The 20145-nt window shown below is 39.3% G+C and overlaps 2 protein-coding genes and 2 non-coding genes across 4 annotated transcripts; all 4 read left to right on the top strand.

The window, feature by feature from the left end:
* The first annotated feature begins 1267 nt into the window (after positions 1 to 1267).
* rpl37 (ribosomal protein L37) lies at positions 1268 to 4919 on the top strand. Its single transcript, XM_026356811.1, has 4 exons — positions 1268 to 1387; positions 2136 to 2271; positions 2611 to 2695; positions 4809 to 4919. Exons 1-4 carry the CDS (start codon positions 1385 to 1387, stop codon positions 4876 to 4878), a joined length of 294 nt encoding a protein of 97 aa, XP_026212596.1. The 5' UTR covers positions 1268 to 1384; the 3' UTR covers positions 4879 to 4919.
* On the top strand, positions 1982 to 2061 carry LOC113159967. The gene has a single exon (XR_003298657.1). It is a non-coding gene; the product is annotated as a small nucleolar RNA SNORD72 (small nucleolar RNA).
* LOC113159966 lies at positions 3581 to 3658 on the top strand. The gene has a single exon (XR_003298656.1). It is a non-coding gene; the product is annotated as a small nucleolar RNA SNORD72 (small nucleolar RNA).
* A 1769-nt stretch (positions 4920 to 6688) lies between the features above and the next one.
* On the top strand, positions 6689 to 19498 carry pdcl (phosducin-like). The gene is made up of 14 exons (XM_026354455.1): positions 6689 to 6928; positions 7001 to 7084; positions 9158 to 9274; positions 10117 to 10257; positions 10345 to 10488; positions 11108 to 11289; positions 11479 to 11562; positions 11867 to 12113; positions 12682 to 12968; positions 13368 to 13515; positions 13869 to 14228; positions 17119 to 17307; positions 17484 to 17665; positions 18425 to 19498. Exons 1-14 carry the CDS (start codon positions 6922 to 6924, stop codon positions 18986 to 18988), a joined length of 2736 nt encoding a protein of 911 aa, XP_026210240.1. The 5' UTR covers positions 6689 to 6921; the 3' UTR covers positions 18989 to 19498.
* Positions 19499 to 20145: the final 647 nt, after the last annotated feature.

Genomic DNA, 20145 nt, shown 5'->3' with positions numbered 1-20145 from the left:
AGCTGCGTGACTGAAATGTAAAAGGAGGGGGATGCGCCTTTTCTCAGCCAGGCAGCCGGGGGCGCGCCGCGTTTCGTTCAGATGCTCCTTACTCAGCCAAAACCCAAGGTCATGGTCTCCTTTTCGAGGATGCACCTGCTTACTCACAATACTGTATCGACATCAGCTCAGTTCACCTGACCCCCTTAGAGTGGTAAAGACCCAGGAGACGCTGATTACACCGTAAGCGTGTTTCACAGAGGTTTGTGCGCAAAACAGCTTTTTCCCAAAGGTGTCCCCTATGATCGGGCTGCTGCTTTATTCGTTTGCGTGTTGGGAAATCTCTATCTAATGTTTTTTTTACCTATTTAAACATCTTTCAGTGTCTTAAAACCACAACACTGTCAAGTTAAACCCTGATGCTATAACAGCTCAGAGGTTTTTTATAGCACTGGAGCTGAGAACTGCATTAGGCTATTGATTTCTGCTTGTGTCCACTCTGACAGCTATTTGATCATATTATCATGTTAAAGTCCATCTGGCAAAGTCTGTGTTTTACTGCCAATGTGCATGTACACGTGCACATGCAGCAGGGCTGTAGATGTGACAAAAGAAATACCTGACAAACCATTATTTCTATTCAAAAGGCTGTCACCAAGATACAAAGCATGGATGCCCACTGATCATGTTCTCTGATAGATTAATCTATAAAGAAATTCTTAAAACCTTAGTTTTTAGCAAATGTGAGAGGAAATCTGCCCTGTATGTATTTGCCACAGACTGTCATTCCTGATAATATATCTAATGAGTGGCTTTTCAAATATGCTGTAAAACCCCTGGAGCTTTACAGTTGCATATTGTACAAGGGACACACATCATTTTAGTAGTCTAAATGTAAGCATCATTGAAGTCAGAACAAAACACGAAAATATAAGTATTTTTAAATATTCTTTTGATCATTCATAGATCTTTTTTTTTTTACAAATACAACTCTCTGTATCTAGTTCATAGTGGGCCTGACAAAAGCAACACAAACATCAAGCTCCCAAGGAACTTCCATCTCTGTTCAGTCTCATGCAACTGAGCAGTTTTCTTCCCATAAATCGATTAAATTCTAATTAAATAAAAACATATTTATAGCTAGTGTGAAAATGTTAACGAATTTTTGAGAATTAGTAAAACACGTTCACTTCATGCTTAGTTTTCCACCGCTTATAAAAACTATGTATTTAATACGCCTACTTGGCCTAAATACATCCTAATGCAATCCATAAATACATCTATCAGTTTCAATAGACGTTTCGATCGGAACACATTTCTGTGTGACACAGGAAGCCACACGGATGTAATTTGGTGCAACGCAAGCGCCTCTTCCGGTCTCTTTTCCCATAGCCACCGGACGAAAATGGTAAGCTGCAATGCTGGCAGACAGAAATCTTTAAACATCTGTTTAATGTCACGTTTATCTGACACCAAATGTTAGTGTTACGTTGTCGGATAAACAGAATCACCGCCTGGATTAAGTATTTTTGAGAAGAAGCTTGATTTTAATAAAATAATGTTTATGTGGCGTCCATTTGCTATCATTAGCATTAAGTGCATCAAGTGAAGATGCCTTGGGAGAAAATTGCTTAAAATTCAATTCATTCTAAACGTGTGGTATTGTTGCAGTCGAGTGACCGATAGAGAATAAGGCTATTACAGACAATTTATATAATGATAACCCATAAAACGTGTATCTCGCTTTCCCACAGCGGTTAGCATAGCCGGCTAGTCACTTCACATTGCACTCAATGGGCTTCCTTTAGCTAGTTAGCACAGTCTGCAAGTAACGATGGGAAATCCTCACTTGTAAACAGATTTTCGTAATAAATCATGAGATTAATTAGCTGGTAGCGCCTAAGAAACGACAAATGAGAGTGTGGCTAAAGTCGTGGTGAGACGTGTTAATGTTACATCCTTCGGATTGAACCGGAGCTGGTAAAGTCCACATGACTTCTGAGTCTTGTCAGTGATGTTTCTAAACACAAATGTCTGAACAAATGACTTTCTGTGATTCCTCCTTCTATACTGAGACAAGACTAGCAGACGCTTAAGTTTTGGTGAAGTCTTAGGTCTCTTAAGTACATTCTGACTCCTTGTTTGTTACTTCCCAGACGAAGGGGACATCATCTTTCGGTAAGCGCCGGAACAAGACGCACACCCTGTGCCGTCGCTGTGGGGCCAAGGCCTACCACCTGCAGAAGTCCGCCTGCGGCAAGTGTGGTTATCCTGAGAAGCGCAAGAGAAAGTGTAAGTGACCATATCACTGTTATTTACCAAATGTGCAGGAAGGAAACTAATATGTACTTTATGTTGGTGGATTTTCTTTTAATGTAGAATAAAAGGAGCTTGTTTTTGAGCATGTTGTGATTGGTATGATGTAAGGACAGCCCACGGTGCCTTTCTTAGAGCCATGTCCTGTCAGAATATATGCAAGTGTTGTGTCCTGTAAGTCAAGATTAGTAAATACTAAAAATTTGTTTCTAAATTTTCCCAGGCAACTCAAAATACTTGAGTTAGTAAGTTCAAATAAACTATCACTGTTCATTTCTAAATTGATATGAATTGATGTGATAATGTGTTTTACAGACAACTGGAGTGCTAAGGCCAAGAGGAGGAACACCACTGGTACCGGCCGCCTGAGACACCTGAAGGTTGTGAGCCGCAGATTCAGGTAAGATCCGTTGATGCAGTTGGCTCAGTAAAACCAGTTTCCAAATGTGCAGCTGATTGAGGGATAGTTCTGTTATGAAAACCTGCAGTCTGTGCTTCAGTTTTAACTTACTGGGCCCTTTGTCAGGTGTTTTTATTGTTCTTGTATCAGCAACACTAACATCTTGATGCTAATCCTAGCTCAATAAAAGACCACATTGAAAACTTGGTTGATTGAAAACACTCCTAAAACAGTAAGATATAATAAACACTTCCTCAATAAACCAGATTGTGGTAAATGAGTGTGTTACAGAGTGGAACTACAAACATCAGGTGTGTGTTTAGGTCGTGTTGACATATTCCAAACGGGGAGTAAAAGCAAGGTCCTGCATCTCGCTTTAAATTGCCAAAAGGATGCTAGCTTGCTTCTTATTTTTTTAGACTGATGTAATGATGTGAAACATTCAACAGATATGTTTATGAAGGTGCTGGATTATATTACCAAAAGAGGATCAGTGTTGCAGTAATTCCCTCATGGAAATGTGTATTCAGAGGTATAAACAATTTTGAACAAATGTTTACAAAAACAAGAAAAATCAAGCTGTTTTAGCTTCTTGATAGTGGAGTCGATAAATAATGTGTTTACAGTGAAGCTGTAAACAAAACATTTGTGGTAACATGGCTCGTCCTGTATGCCTGTGGGCCGCAGCAACATTTTTGTTTTCTCCTCACCACCGAGCATTTGATGATAAGAGAAAGCTCACTAGATGCCTATAAATTAGCAGAGTAATGGTGTTTTTTTTTTATATTGCAAAGAACAATATTGGGATATATGGGAAATATGTTATTATATAAATACAATTAGATTTATTACCAACCTGTCTGCAGTTCTAACATTTTTCAATGCTGCTTACCAATGATGGTGAAAAAAAAATGTCTGAACAAATGAACTCCAGTGATATCAGTATTTTCTCTGAGGTAAGCATCATTGTACAAAATCAGTCACATTTAATGGTGGTAGTATAGTAATAGGCTAAAATCTAATAAATATGCCTAATATAATTTGAGTAGAATATTTGATTGACTGGACAAGGGTAAGGTCAAGCTTGATTGAGCTTAAATATAACCAAAGTAAATAGTTGTTCCTGTTCAAATTATTTTTTCATAGCTCTGTGATAAAATGCATGTCGCATCTGTTCACACAAGTGTTAATGTAACATCCAAAAGATTTAATTTCCCACTCCTAGATAATATGAAAACTGAAAATGGATTAAAACTGGCTGTGTGCCCTGATAGTTGGATTAAGGCTCTGATACCGCCTGGGGTTTCCAAAATCCTTGTTAAATTATTTAATCACTGTTGTTGGCAGCTCTACTGTAGGTTTCTCTTATCGTAGCTTTTATACTGCTGTGCACAATGATTATAGATAACGCTCTAACAACTCCCACTCTCATTACTCATTTTGCTCCAGTTGTTTGTCATAAATGGGACAGTTGGCCTATAACATACATTGACAAGTATAATGTAATGCAAGTGAGGTCAGTTTCCACTGAATCCCATTCTACATGTGTTTTCAGTACAAATTTGTCATCTTCCATAAAAGGTGTAATTTCACTTTGAAATTTCCAGGATCATGGAACATTGTGAAACTGAGGGATCATTAATGTTAACTATAATTACATTCAAATGTTGGTAAACCTAAGTTAGGCTAACTTACTTATGAGTAACTTATTTTTTGGATGATGGAACTGAAATGCCAGCTTTTGTTTGCTTACCAAGAACCCTAGCAACGCTATGTGCTGTAATGTCATTTGTGCCAAGATGCCACACACCACTGATGTAACTGTTTATACTTCTGTCCATACAAATCAAGTGAAAAATAAACATTTAGTTAAGAATTAATCATCAGTTCTCGGCTGCTACACTGACATTAGCCAGTTACTGAGTAGCCAGATCTGGAGGGTTTGGTAACCAGCCTTGAACTACAGCCAAACCACAATCTGTTAAATTAAATGAATGTTGAGAAGCATACAGTGACTTGACCGTTTCACTAATATTTAAATGGGTCATTTAATGAGTACATGTCTGCATCAAGCTCACTGATTTTTTTTGTTTTGGTATTCCTCCTTTTCCAGGAATGGTTTCCGGGAAGGCACCACCCCCAAACCCAGACGTGCTGCAGTGGCTGCCTCCAGCTCATCCTAAATGACACATTTTTGGTTAAATAAATGTGATGTCAAACAAGAGTTTCCAGCCTTGTCTCTTTATCCTTGTGCTTCTTCTGACCAATGATGGCAAAAGACAGCGGCCGTGATGTTATCGACAGATTAAATATACACAATTCTCAGACTGTTAAACACAAGTGGGGAAAAAAACTTAACATGTTATGTGAAAACACAAAATGGAAATAAAGGGGATTTTAAAATTACAGACACTCTGTATGAGCTCATCTGTGAAGGATGATGAAGGTGGTGTCGTGGTTTGGTGAAGGCTCATCAGTGTTTATTATTACTTATGAAGGTGCTAGTGTATAGAAACAGTTTGTCTTTTTTACACAGGGATGTTTCAGAACCAATTGAAAGGAGCTTTATCATACAGCAAGGTGTTGATCCAAAACATTTAACACAGGGGGAAAGTGCAGAGTAGCTACAACGGAACCACAAAACTATAAAACCAAACAATAGACTCCTCCAAATTATAGAGTGGTCCCTCAGGTACTTTCAACTCAACTGCCTCCCTTCCTGTTGGGAGTGTAAATGATCCTACAATAAATAGCTGGTTATAAAACAGTAAAAGCGTCTCATGAAAACTTTCCTCATATTTGGAAAAATACATTTACAGCAGGGAACAGATGTTTTTGGGATCAGTTTGATAATATTCCATGCTGAATGTTAACATTTAGTTATATGGCAGATGCGTTTATCTAATCTATAGGTCGTTACGCCACCGTGGAACCTCAATACAGTGTAATACGATGCAGATAAACTGTTTCTGTCCAGCTTTGGGCCCTAAAGGTAGACGGGGGCCCTGCAACACACACACAGTGATTTAGGTCTGCAGGTGAGCAGCCCAGAATCTCTAGCAGCAGCTGGTGGATGAATCCAGAGATTTATTGGCAGAGTGGTAGATTATTCAACAACAAAACAAGTCTAAATATTTAGCAGGGGCTAAACAATACTGAAATCACTGCCGACGACTTGAGCAAAGTAAGTTTATAAATGAGTCAAAAGTTAGAGTTATATAGTTGCAGCTGGGGAGTCTCAGAGGAGCCAGTGACAGAACCCAGCAGTCGAAGACAGTGGGGGTTTTGTGGTGTGGGAATTTAAAGAAATGAGCTTTATCCTGCAGCTCTGACCAGATTCTATTGTGTGTGACTGAATTGAATGAGAGGATAAATTTCCCATCAGGACAATGTGAAATGCAATAAAGAAAAACATGGTGTGAGCTGCCACTAAAAGGTTTCCAGTTAACAGACATTAGAATTTATACCTACATCCTGCTTCACTGGCAATGTCCTCTGAAAGTTATGAGAAATAATGAATCACTGAACAGACACATTTCAGGTTTCTAGGATTTCCTAAGTAGTTTGCTCCTGTCTCCTACTCCCAATTCATCACCATACACTGAACCAGCGTTTCATCTGTTGGAGCATCAGTGTGTGCTTTCAATCACAGATAAGCAGTCTACAGCAGCAGTATTTCAACATGCAGTACTTGTTGGTACTGACGTCGAGCATCTCCTCCTCCTTCTCAACACCTCTGTGGAAGTGATACGTGGCTTTACGCTGTTTTAACTTTGGAAAGTTGTTCTTGTGCCAGTTTTATTGCAGATTCTCTGTTTGAAAAAGTTGCTTTGCATGTTGCTTCAAAACAAATATAATAAAGGAACATGTTAAATGTCGTGTGTGAGTGTGTTAACTGAATGTAGGACTAGATTATTTAGCATTATTCACTATTTAGCAACAGCAGGAGGCGGTATAGAACAGAAACCGAGGTCACACCTCCATCTGAAGTTCCGACTGTGCTCACTCTCTCTGTGCAGGTGGACGCACTGCGACGAGGCTGCAGCGACGTTTTTGCTCGTCCCGTCCCGTCCCGTCTGGTCCCGTCTGGTCCTGCTCGTCTATCACTGTGCTCCTGAAATCCGCTGCATCCCTGTACGAGCCTGCATCTCCCGTGGAGTCCGGATTATAATTTTCTTTCAGTCGTGTTAGTTGGAATGAAAATCTCCTGAACTGAGGCTGCTGTAATGAGATGTAAGTAGGTCCTCTGTGTGTTTCACCTTTCTGTTTCTACACTCGGATTAACTGTAAACCTTTTTCCTCAAGCCTCTGTTCTAGGATCACTTTGTGGTCTCCTCTTGATGTTGCGGGAGCCTGCGTGCCGGGGTGATGAGGTTACCTCTAACACAGGTAGGTGCCAGGAAAGATATGTGGCTTTTGATAAGTTTGTGATCTGCAGCTACAGGCATGGAGTTTGAGTCAAACATCCCAGTGGTTTTATGAGGTCTTCCTCTAAAAATGGCGAGTTGGCTCCGGTGAGGCTGAGAAACATTCCTCTACTTCATGAGGACAAAGACTTGCCCTGGCAGGCTGCCTCCTGGTACAATAACTTCATCACTAGAGACACTGCAAAAAATTCAATCTCCAGCTTCTAGTCTGAAAGCTTTGTAATATTATTTTTCTTTTTATCTGTAACAAAAGGAGTAAATGGTCTTTCATATTTCAGCATTTGTAAACATCTAAGTATTATATGTAATTCAATTCAGTTTATTTGTATAGCGCTTTTTACAATTGAGCAGCTTTAAACAACCAAAGAACAGTACATGAACAGTGAATGTGCATGAATCATAATAATCAGATTGTCCCTGATGAGCAAGCCGAGGGCGACGGTGGCAAAGAAAAACTCCCTGAGAAGGCAACAGGAAGAAACCTTGCACCCATCCTCATATGGGTGATTACATGCTATGTGTTGGGCAGCAGGCAGTTCAGTATAACAGTGAATGTCTTTAAGTTAATGTGGAGTCCAGTTAGTATTGGCGGCTCTGTAGCCATTTTAAAAGCAGTGAAGCACCCCTCTCAACCAGACCTGTGGAGACATGTAGTCTGTATATGAGCACAGCCCCCCTCTCACCCCCCTTACATAAACAATACACCATGTAGGCCTCAGGCTAATGTTATCACCTTACACATACTTGTGTTTCACCACTTCTTTGTTTTCATCTGATTTCTGACTTTACATACCTGTAAATCATTTCCAAATTAGTTGATGTGCAGTGTCACGTGTTCAGACCCCAGAAATTCAGGACCTTGAGTCACAGAAGAGGAAAAAAAAACTCCATTATCTGTTTTCTCAATGTCAATGATTCATTTCCATCCCACATTCATTTGATTATGAGGTAATGTAAGGTACATCCTCTCCATTATATGTGAGATAGACCTTTTTTGGCCCATTACACTAACTGGACTGAGTTAGTCCAGTTAATGAGTGTGCTGCTGGGGACTCTGTGAACATGGCTGCAAGGACAACAGGGAGAGGCATGTTTTTACACGTGCACAGAAGGTTACATGCTTCACTGCAGCACTGCTTTTCCTCAGATGGGGAAATCTGGATGGTTTATAACTTATCACACAGTCCACATAACTTGGATGTGCTACGCCCAGGACGGTGCATAAATCTTGGTGGTGAAGAATGTCTGCAATAAACAATTTATCTGCAAAATTTAGTATCAGATTTTAAAGGGCGGGCTCGTTTTTTTCTTCAAATTTAAAACAATACAATATTTATTTATTCTGCTCTGTTATTACAGGATTATTTCCACTGAAAGTGATGGTTCAGTGTCCACAGTCCTCCCTCTTATATTATACATTACATGAAAGGCTTTATCTGAACACACAGATCTGAGGGAACCATGGAAAGTTGCTTACTTTAACTTCCTCTTTTTGCATCCTTCCACTTCCCACATAGAGGAAAACTGTATCCTAAAATGACCTCAACTTATAAGAAGCTATTTACCTATTTTGATTAAGTCAGACTTCTCAGCTTCTCATATTAGCTTTAAATACAGTTTTGAATCAAAGGGCTTTTAATTATCTTTCCACATAAGCACGTGAATTTTGTTTTTAAGACAGATGCGATCCTTTAAGATGATTCAATATCTCAGTCTGTATGAACTTTTCCTTGTTTTAACTTGTTGATGCATCTGCAAGACACCTCTCTCCCTCCTGTTTTTGTGTGTGAGAACAAAGACTGTTTTGTGTGACTCAGGTGATTGAGCAAATGTGTGTTTTCCTACACAGATTTAATGTGATTTAATCTCTGTGCGGGAAGCAGGCGCAGTCATATTGTATCAGTGCCAAGTCGATGATCTGATCTGTAATTCAGTTTCTCACAACGTCCGAGCTTCTTGTCACTTTTCTGCCTGAGTTTATGTAAGAATTTCTCAGATCTCGTGTTCTTTGACTTCTTGTTGTTGTTTTCCACAGTGAACCCCTGCTGTTATTTCCCCTGTCAGCACTGGGGTGTGTGCGTGAGGTATGGTGAGGACAAGTATGAGTGTGACTGCACTCGCACCGGTTACTATGGAGAGAACTGCACTATCCGTGAGTCGAGTTATGCAACTTTCATATCCTCTTATTTTGGAGGAATTTGAATTATTCTGTTGTCCCTTTGTGCATACGATGTAACGGGTTGGGTTATTCATTTATGAAAGAATGTTTCATTATGTTTTTGTTAAATCTGGAAATACCACAACTCAGTCTGCCTCACGGAGTTAGGACCCAAATATTTAAAAAACAGGAGCAAATGCCTGGAAGAGGCCAGCTGGACCAGAGCTGCTTCCGCTGATCTCTTCACTGAAGCACTTCCTAAATGTCCTGGTCTGCTTCTCATTAACAGGGAACACTCATACACAGTAGTCCCTAATGAGATCTGACGTGTTTGGTTGGCAGTTACATCATACTTGACAGGCCGAATAAGAATCACCCCACTTTCATTGTCCACAAAAAAAAATCCAAACAACTAAGATATGGAAGGATAAAAACAAATCAAAGAGGATAAGGGAAATGGGAAATATTTTTATTACATAAGGTAGGATAGCCAAACACACCAAAACATTCAGGTCCAGGCAGTTGTATGCATTTCAGAAATGCTAAGGTAATAAATCCACCATCTCAAAACACTATTATCTATCTATTAAAATGATTCAATTACTTGTTTTATTTGTGGTGTATTTGCCTGAGGATGCCAAGTCTGATAATACTGTTTGCATTCACTGAGATGTGTGTGGCAATTCAGAGGTCTTAAACTAGGCTATAAATCCCAGTCTCAGCTTGCCTTTATGCTTCACTGCGACGTAATGAGTTTGTTATCCAAACTGAATTGATGCTACAAATGTCCAGCTGCTTCAGTAACACCGACATGTTTTTTTATGTGTCCGCCTCAGCGGAGCTCTGGACCAGAGTCCGTACATTCCTGAAGCCCGGCCCAGATGTGGTGCATTATATTCTCACCCATTTCCGGTTGCTCTGGGAAATCATCAATCACACTTTCCTACGAGAGTTTCTCATGCGGCTGGTTCTAACAGGTCCCGACTTAACAATTCACTCAAAGAGATTCATTCAAGACTGGCACATATTCAATACATCTGGTAACGTTTTGTTTTTATTAACAGTTAGGTCCAACTTAATACCCAGCCCTCCAACATACAACTCAAATTATGGCTACCTCAGCTGGGAAGCCTACTATAATCTGAGTTATTACACTCGGATTCTGCCTCCAGTGCCAAAGGACTGCCCTTCCCCTCTGGGGGTCAAAGGTTAGCCATTGTTATATTCTATTTGAAGTGTATTAATCAATATTTATGTATCATCAGTGGATCAATTAGTGCATGTAATATGAATACGTCTCACTGTTCTATATTTCCTATGTGCAAACATCCAGATTTATACTTAGAATTATAGTGTTTAAGCTTTCAGCTTTTTTTTTTGGTCCACCACTTGTAGAAGTTTGGGTTAATTAGCCTCATTTTGTCTTATTAAATACCCTAATATTTAAATGGTAGAACAATTCCAGTAAGAATATTCCAGTCCACTAAATATCATGTATTACATTGGAGGATTATTTTTACTTATGTACTGTGTACTTTACGTACCTGCTCAAGATAAAGCATGTAGAAGTACAACGATTCCTTCTAAAGTATATAGTTTTATTAGGTGGACTGCCAATGTGGGACTGTATCATTTGCAGTTTTTGTCATTGGACCTAAACTTTCACGAGAGTCATATACATAAAGATTATTGAGCTATTAAATTAAGTTAAGAGCAGAGCGATGTGTTAACTGTATGTCACACACCATATTTGATTATTAGAAATAGAAGCATGATGTATCTGTCTTTGCCCTGTGCTGTGTGTGACGCTGTGGTGTTTCTGTTCAGGCAAGGCTGGGTTGCCTGACCCTGAGGTGTTGGCTGACAGGTTGCTGAAAAGAAGGAAATTCAGACCTGACCCCCAGGGCACCAACCTCATGTTTGCGTTCTTCGCCCAGCATTTCACCCACCAGTTCTTTAAGACCTATAATCGTATGGGTCTCGGCTACACTAAGGCTCTAGCGCATGGGGTTAGTCCATGTAGAGGTTTTGTTAATTTATTAAAAAGCAGAGCATACAAGAAATTGAATTATTAACAATAAAATCTTAATAGGTAATATATAAGGCAGTTTAGTTTGCTGTGGATCTTACTTTTAGAAGTTTTAACTTTTTATTTCTTCTTCCTCATACTAATACTTGCTGTCTTATGTCGGATACAGGTAGATGCAGGACATGTCTATGGCGACAGCCTGGAACGTCAGCTCGATCTCAGGCTTAACAAAGACGGAAAACTGAAGTATCAGGTGAATGAGTCAGAACTGTGACTCAAGAAAATCACAACCACAAACACGTCTCAGCAGCAGCTGTAATTTATCCGAATTGATTTCCAGTCTAGATATCGAACAAGCATATCAGCCAATTCTGATACTATCTACTATCTAATACTGTTGAGGTGTTATCTTTCTGTATATTAATATTCGTTCTCAGCAGCATTTGCCAAGTATCATAGATAATTATGCGGTGAATGAACTTTTGAAAATAGTGTGTGTGTGTGTGTGTGCTGTGAGTTGTACTTTATTATGACTGACTATCCTTTTTCCTCATCAGTTAATTGATGGAGAGATGTACCCTCCCTCTGTTGTTGATGCACCTGTTAAGATGAGCTACCCCCCTGGCGTCCCTCCTGAGCGCCAGATGGCGATAGGTCAGGAGGTTTATGGACTCCTCCCCGGTTTGGGAATGTACGCCACGCTGTGGCTGAGAGAGCATAACCGCGTCTGTGACATCCTCAAGGCAGAGCATCCCACCTGGGATGATGAGCAACTTTTTCAGACCACACGTCTCATCATCATTGGTGCGTTAGACACACGGCATTTTTTTCCATTCTCATTCAGGCACAGTAATAATAAATTAGGCACAAAGCCTGGAAACACAGGCTCTGTCCCAACATATCAAAACCTAACCTACTGTATGCCTTTGTTTATTATGTAAAAATGAATGTTACTGGTTTATCCATTATGACACTTAATAAAGAATCTGGGACAAAACACTGGTTTCACACTTTGGTTGCTATACCAATTAAACAAACAAGCTGAAGCATGCTCAGGGGTGAGATTTAGATGTGCTGGGGCATGGATTTTGTTCCCCTTGGAGCCATTTTGTCCTGTTTTTAGTTTTTATGAGAAACTAAAGTAGCTGGCTGCAGATAAAGTTTCACATTTAACTAACAGACATGTGAGTGGTATTAAACTTCTCAGCAACAAAGTCAATTGTGCATTCATTTGATGCATTCACTGTGTTTTTAGTTTGTCTAGTCCTCATGTTCTTCATCATTTTAATGGAAACAAAAGCTGTGACTCAGTGTCAAGTCAGTGTGTTAATTTTAATCTCTGCCCCTTTTGTGTCTCTGCATGTTCTCTCAGGTGAGACAATAAAAATTGTGATTGAAGAGTATGTGCAGCACCTGAGCGGATACCTGCTGCAGTTGAAATTTGATCCCCCTCTGCTGTTTAACACCCACTTCCAGTATGGGAATCGTATCTCTCTGGAGTTCAGCCAACTCTACCACTGGCACCCGCTGATGCCTGACAGCTTCTTTATTAATGGAGACGAACTGTTGTATGAACAGTTCCTCTTCAACACATCTGTTCTCACTCACTATGGCATTGAAAAGATGGTGGATGCCTTCTCTCGGCAACCCGCTGGCCAGGTAAAAAACACAGACATAATAATAAATATAAATAAATAAATATTTTAAATATTTAAATATAATAAATATGGAAAGAGAGACACATTGCAGTTTTTAATGTGCAGTTATTTGAAACTTACTGTTATAATCTAATACTTAACAAACCTAAAGTAGATAGATAGATATCGATGTTTTGAGTTATCTCTTCTGACACATTTTTCTGTACCAAAATCAAATAATCTTATCACAGTTAAATGTTTACAGTGAGCTGCTTTGCGCTGCAGGGAAATAAAACAAACAACAGCAGTGCAACAGGAAACATATTACAATGGGACTGTGATTTAGTTTAAACTAAAAGCTTCATTCTTTGTCTTATATTTTTGATGTTACTACTGTCATTCTCAAATCTTTGTCCTGCAGATTGGAGGAGGACATAACATCAATGCTGTGGTGACCAAAGTGGCTGTGGGGGCAATAAAAGAGTCCCGCGAACTTCGCATGCAACCTTTCAACGAGTATAGGAAGCGTTTTAACCTTAAGCCGTACACATCATTCAGAGAATTCAGTGGTAAGAAAAAGTCGTGTGTATGTGTGGACAGACCAAACAGAATGCAGTGCAACCTTCACAGCATGTGATTTATGACTTTAACAAGTCCATGAGAGCAGCTCTGCATACATTCTTGGGATAAATGGCATCTATTCAATCTGTAGGCACTTTTACTTCTGCATTGCTTTACAGTGTTTTCCATCATTATCCACTGAAGGCAGCAGAAGAAAACATATTATATTATATTATTCACTACATCTTAGTATCAAAGTGATGGACTGATGGATAAAAATACATAAATTAGTCTTGGATATGCTGAATTGTGGATATTTTGCAATACTTGCAGTGCAAATCTTGTACTTTACTTTTTGCAGATAACGAGGAGATAGCCAGTGCGCTTGAAGAGCTCTACGGTGACATTGACGCTCTTGAATTTTATCCCGGGTTGCTGCTGGAGAAAACGCGACCAGGGGCAATATTTGGAGAAAGCATGGTGGAGATGGGTGCTCCCTTCTCCTTAAAAGGTCTAATGGGAAACCCTATATGTTCTCCAGATTACTGGAAACCAAGCACCTTTGGTGGCAAAGTTGGCTTTGACATAGTAAACTCTGCCACATTAAAGAAGCTGGTTTGTTTAAACACCAAGACCTGCCCTTATGTGGCTTTCAGAGTACCAACAGAGGAACAATCACAGAAAGGGAAAGATGACAGTAAAGTACAGAGTGATGAGCTATGACACTCAAAGATTATGGTTTGAGCTATATATGAATTTAAAGGAGGCTGCTGCTAAAACACAAAGAAGTGCTGAAGAGGTTTGCTTTGTTCGAAGAGCACTGGAGAACCACATGCGACTCAGAGCTCAGTATAAAATCTAACTCACCTCCTCCTTAACTTGCTCCCTTTGTCTCAGAGTTTGGGAAAAAAAGACAAAAGTGCTTTTTGTAAATGCTTTTTGTACCTGAAGACTGAAATGAAATTTAAAAAAATGTTCACACTGTCCAGTAATAGTTGAATGTATTGTTTGTAGATTTATTTTAATAGAAATAGTTAGAATTATTTTCCATTCATTTAATTTGGCCAACATTAAAGTCTTTGTTCAGACCATCCATTGTTCTGTAACTCTCTGGCATTTTCCATTCCTACTTCTTCTCTCTCCCTCGTCTCATGAATGTAGTGTTTATTTTGACTTGAGGTACAAATGGCAGCAGAACAGATTCATTTAAAAGCAGTCATGGCTCAGACATTTATGTTTAAGTAAATAAATGTGGGTTTGTTTAGGGCAGCAGCCAAAAAACATAAAAAGGAAAAATTAAGATGTTGCCAGCAGTGGTTGTAGTAGTGTCAGCATCAAATTCCATTATCATATTGCCCTCTAGTTGTAGTAGTTTTAACTGCATAATTACACTCCTGCAGACCTGAGCAAGCTCCAAGTGTGTCTTTAGAGTTATGTAAATCATCCCTCTATAGTAAGTTTAGGGTTTTTCACTTCGCTGGACATTTTATCCAGAACATGAAGCAGGAGTTGGCTCAGATTTAAGATCTAGGGAAGTTGAAGTTAGTGTAACCTGAACCCACCTTATCCCTAACCCTCTATTACATAATTTTAATAATGATAAAAAATTAATGTTGACTGTTACACTGCTCCCATGATGAATAATGCTACTATCCCCTGATAGTGTTAATTATTGGACACAAACAAAAAATAAAATAAAATTTGATGGAGCTATATGTTTAAAAAGAAACTAAAAAGATGAAGGTCTTAAAGGTAGCTTAGATTTAGACTGAGCATCTGTCAGAAGATGCAAATTGCCAACAAATTTTAATTGACTATTTAGGCCCAAATTATATGAACTAAACTGTGTTAAACCAGCCTTAGTGGAGAGCAGAAGTTAATATGAGGCATTGTGCAGTGTCAGCCCCTAAATTTTATCTTGGTTGTGATGATTTTGTTGAGAAAGATTTTACCCAAATTGACAGTTTTCCAGCTCTTCTGATATTTAGACTCCTGCAGGAGACATTTCTTTCCATTTATTGTGTAACGACACAGGGATGAACGACGTCGTGTTGCCTTCAAATGCTTTCAGTTTAGGCCACTTGAATAAGGTCATATCAGAAAATAACATCAGACATTTCCCACCATACTTTGAAACACTAATGTGGATTGTAAGTGGATAGTAATAATACTAGATTTAACTGTTAAGCTCAGGTGTAATGAGTGGATACATTGTGGTGTGACTGAGTTTATTCGTACTAACGATAATAAAATGCAAATTACATTTAGGGAATATTTGTTTTTACAGAGTTGCAGCAAACATCCAAAATGTATTAAAAACAATTACAATTACTCAATAATCATTACATCCACGCAATGAATGCAGCTCAATCGCATCTTTAATCTAACTGTCAGTTGTCTGAACGCTGATATTTCATAATTTCGACGTCTGTGTGAACCGTGAAGGCAGCATATTCCGGGAGTGTGCGGTGGCTAATGCTAGGCTAGCAGATTAGCTGGAGTAACTAGTGGGAGTCGGAGACGTTGTACTAACATTAACTGGGGATAAACGCAAGGTAAGATCAAAATCAAATCTGCGACATGTGTGATTTACACTTTGTATGATTTTATACTAGTTTACATTTGCGAAATAAAATTTTACACGGTTCATGTTAAGCTACTGTTTACTGTTTATGGCAGGAAGTGAGAGTAGCAAAGCTAGCTCTGGTGGCTAACCTAGCTAGCAGCCGTCATTGGCCTTGTCCTACTTATTAAACAAGCTAATTGGATTAACTCTTTCCAGTAGGACCTGAAGAAATAACTGGAATATTTGCTAACAACGTTGATGACACTAACTAGCTCCTTCACCTGTCGTTATTGTAGTTAAAACGTCGGTAACGTTTGGGATTCTCAGGAAACTGGTGCCTTTAGGGCCCGAGTCCTTCTGTTTACAGTTGTTGGAAACATTAAAATCAAAGACAGTGAACAAATATTTGCATCGTTACTAAGTGGGAATAAAAAGAAACAAAGGCGCTGCACCAGGGTTTAGGAAATATCATCTTTCATTTCCTGCTTTGCATTTACGAAGGGGATCTGCATCCTTGACTCTCCATCTGTGCACATAGGCAGGCTTACTGTACATTAGGCTTAGTGCACCATTAAAGGGTTTGAGGTCAGCTTTTATAAATGGACAGCCTTAGTAGAATTTATGTATAAAGTAGATGTCCTAATTTGAAGTGAGCCCTCTCAGTCTGACCTATGACAGCTTGAATGGGTCTCAGTCAGGATTATTATGCTTCCCTGAGTGGTGTGGTATTACTTTGTCTGACTATCAATAATAACAATCTGTTGTTTATTTGAAGGGGTTTTATTTTTTTAAGGTGGCAACAAAATGGGAGTTGTCTCACTCATTGTATTAGTTAGATTAGTTATTATCAGTGTTGTCGTATAGACACACGCCTTTCCCTGCATGCTTTGCATAGATGAATGTTGACCTTTCAATAATGTTGTTAATCAAAATAAGCAGAAATATATATGAAAACATTAAATGTAGCAGTGTCTGACCTAAGTTGTATTAAAGAGTTGTATCTGCGACCTGTCTAATACCTTGATAACTGCTTTCCTCAAGTGAGCAGCTGCCATGACGACTCTGGATGACAAGCTACTGGGAGAGAAGCTGCAGTACTACTACAGCAGCAGTGAGGACGAGGGCAGTGAAAATGAGGATGAGGATGGGGGGAGCAAGACCATCCGGGGCGCCAATCCAGATGTCAGTGAGCCTGAGTTGGACTACAGTGCAGATGGAAGTGCTGTCAACACAGGTAGCTGATACAGACCCTAGAGCTGCAACAGTTGCTTTCATTATCAGATAATTGGCTGATTGTGTTCTACTTTTGTCAATATTATCTAAAATCTTGTAATTTTGTAGACATGGTGTTTATTTGGTGCATAATTATTTACTATGATAGTGATAGTTACACTGGCTATTCTATCTCAGGACCAAAGGGTGTGATCAATGACTGGAGGAAATACAAACAGCTGGAGGTGGAGCAGAAACAAGAGCAGAAGAAAGAGATGGAAAGACTGATAAAGAAGCTGTCAATGACCTGCCGCTCTGATCTCGACCTGGAAAAAGACCAAGAGAAGCAGAAAGAGATGAAGGAAAAACTCAAAAGCAAAGTAAGCAGCATAACATGCTTGAAAAAAATGCTTGTGAAATTAAATGTCTTTGTAGTGCATGGATGAGTCCCTCTTGAAACTGTGCCACGCTTGATAATGGAACATTTGCTTTGGGAAAAGGCTGAAAATAGGCAACGTGATAATTAGTAACAACCTGGTTAACACAATGGAATCCCTGTGCCCTCACCCTCTGCTTTGTCATATTGATACACAATTCACCTGTTGCCTTTGAAATTGCTATTTTTAAAGGAAAGGTCATTGTTGGAAAAATGGGCACTAAAAATGGGGAACACTGGTTGCCTGGTAACTGGTCCAGGCCTGGAAATAGTTTGGCACATAGATGTGTGAGTAGATTCTGTTTTACTAGCATAAAAAGAAAGGTGTTTAGTGGTTAACTTCTCAAATGTTTCTATAAGAATAGAATAGCTATATGTCACAAGATATTTACAGATATTTCATATTTCATTGGAGTATGTGCTTGAAAGAAAAAGGGTGAGGTATGAAGTATATGAACTGAGGACATTGTTCATAGACAACTTTGGCAGATATGCTAACTGAAAAGGTTCCAACTGGGAATTGTTTATTGATTTTAGATGGAACAAAAATGGCGATTGTCATTTTTACATCCTCGTTTTGACAGATATGAGAGTGGTGTCAGTCTTGTACTCTTTCTTGGCAAGAAAGTGACTAAGAATATTTCACAAAATGTCAAACTATTCCTTTAACTAACTGTATGTTTGCTCTATGTTTACCTCACAGATGACCATGCAGGAGTACAATATGCTCCAGGAAGGAGAGGATGATGAGGACTTCCTGCAGCATTACCGCATGCAGCGGATCGAAGAGATGCGGCGCCAGCTCTGCCGTGGTAAACGCTTTGAGACGGTCTATGAGCTGAACAGTGGAGAGGACTTTCTGGAGGCTTTAGACAAGGAGGAAAAAAGCACACTGGTAATGATCCACATCTATGAGCCGGATGTCCCGGGCTGTGAAGCCATGAGCGGCAGCCTGCTATGTCTGGCTCAGGAATACCCACTGGTCAAGTTCTGCAGCGTACGCAGCTCAGCCATCAGCACCAGCGCACTGTTTAGAGACAGTGCTCTGCCTGCTCTACTTGTTTACAAAGGAGGAGACCTGATTGGCAACTTTGTGCGGCTCACAGACCAGCTTGGGGAAGATTTCTTCGCTGTAGACCTGGAAGCCCTGCTGCAGGAATATGGGTTGCTGCCTGACAAGCCCCCCCTTGTCCCTAAGACAGTTCGCAATGGGGCCATCATACAGAACACTGTGAGTGATGAGGACTCTGACCTTGATATAGACTAGCGCTATAATATCTAACATGCATTATGTGCTCGACAAATATGCATACGCAGTGTGCATGGACTATAGATCATTTATTTGTATATGGACCCCCTGTAGTGATGACAGACTGAGCCAGGATTTACTACTACACAATAACATACCAGCAGTGAATCAGAACCAAAAGTAAATGCAAAATACAAAATACACACAACATAGCCCAGTGGGTGATCATCATTCCAAGGTAACATATGTTAAATTCACTGATAGGAAATGTTATCATTATTGTGGACCTGTCATGCACGGTTAGAATGCTGTAGATGTTAGGTTATATGTTTTGTTTGAGCTGTGACTGTCAACTATTTATTATAACACATCTCTGTTTCGTGTGCATCTTCATTGTAATATGTAATTCACTCTGTAGAATAAGAACCCTTCAGGTCAATCTGACTTTGATTTCACTTTATAACTTTTATATGTGTTGTACCATTTCAAATAGTGGGAAAAATAAATTGTGAAATGTTTGGACTCACAGCCTGTTGTGTTTTTATTTATTGAAATTGACCCAAGACAGAGATCACACACACACACACACACACACACTCAGAAAGCAGCACCACTCAATATTTTAATGCTAACACAAGCTGGATTGAACTTCTCTGAGTTTTTTTTAGCAAAAAGCATGTGAAGGAACGTAAATATTGTTAGATTTTCATCATATCAAACAATTAGTCACCACAACATTTTTTTCTAATATTAATCTTCTAATGCAGTAAAGCATGAACATTCACTAACAACCACTCTATGCAGCAGTTTTTAATGATAATGACATAGTCTACCATTCTTGCTCTGGTTTCAGATGATCTATTAAATGGGTTCCCAGAAAACATTGCATGTATCTAACCCTGAGCTATTAGCTATTTACTGTCCATCCCACTTTACATGTTATCAGAGTTAAAATTGGTTGGAAATTAATATTAACATTAGCAAAAATGTGGTTCTTGAAAAGACCCCCATACAAGTATGTGTCAGATAAAATTATAGTTTGCTCACACAACCACAGTTGGAATTTATTGGAGAAGATATCGTGTTTAAGCTTCCACAATTCAACTTCCCCTGTGAGAGGAAAATGAGCATCAGCAGGCAAAATCCCCAGAGAAGATGGTTGAAAAACAGCTTAA

The sequence above is a fragment of the Anabas testudineus genome, chromosome 12 (genome assembly GCF_900324465.2).
Source record: "Anabas testudineus chromosome 12, fAnaTes1.2, whole genome shotgun sequence".
NCBI lineage: Eukaryota > Metazoa > Chordata > Actinopteri > Anabantiformes > Anabantidae > Anabas > Anabas testudineus.
Note: the sequence above shows the minus strand (reverse complement) of the source record. Positions and strands in the feature narration are given on the sequence as shown.

Excerpts from the sequence above, each read along its gene's own strand:
- rpl37 (XM_026356811.1), top strand. Across the intron at positions 2,272-2,610 it reads TGAGAAGCGCAAGAGAAAGT|ACAACTGGAGTGCTAAGGCC; the intron begins GTAAGTGACCAT and ends TGTGTTTTACAG. Across the intron at positions 2,696-4,808 it reads GTTGTGAGCCGCAGATTCAG|GAATGGTTTCCGGGAAGGCA; the intron begins GTAAGATCCGTT and ends CTCCTTTTCCAG.
- pdcl (XM_026354455.1), top strand. Across the intron at positions 7,085-9,157 it reads TGAGGTTACCTCTAACACAG|TGAACCCCTGCTGTTATTTC; the intron begins GTAGGTGCCAGG and ends TGTTTTCCACAG. Across the intron at positions 9,275-10,116 it reads TGGAGAGAACTGCACTATCC|CGGAGCTCTGGACCAGAGTC; the intron begins GTGAGTCGAGTT and ends TGTCCGCCTCAG.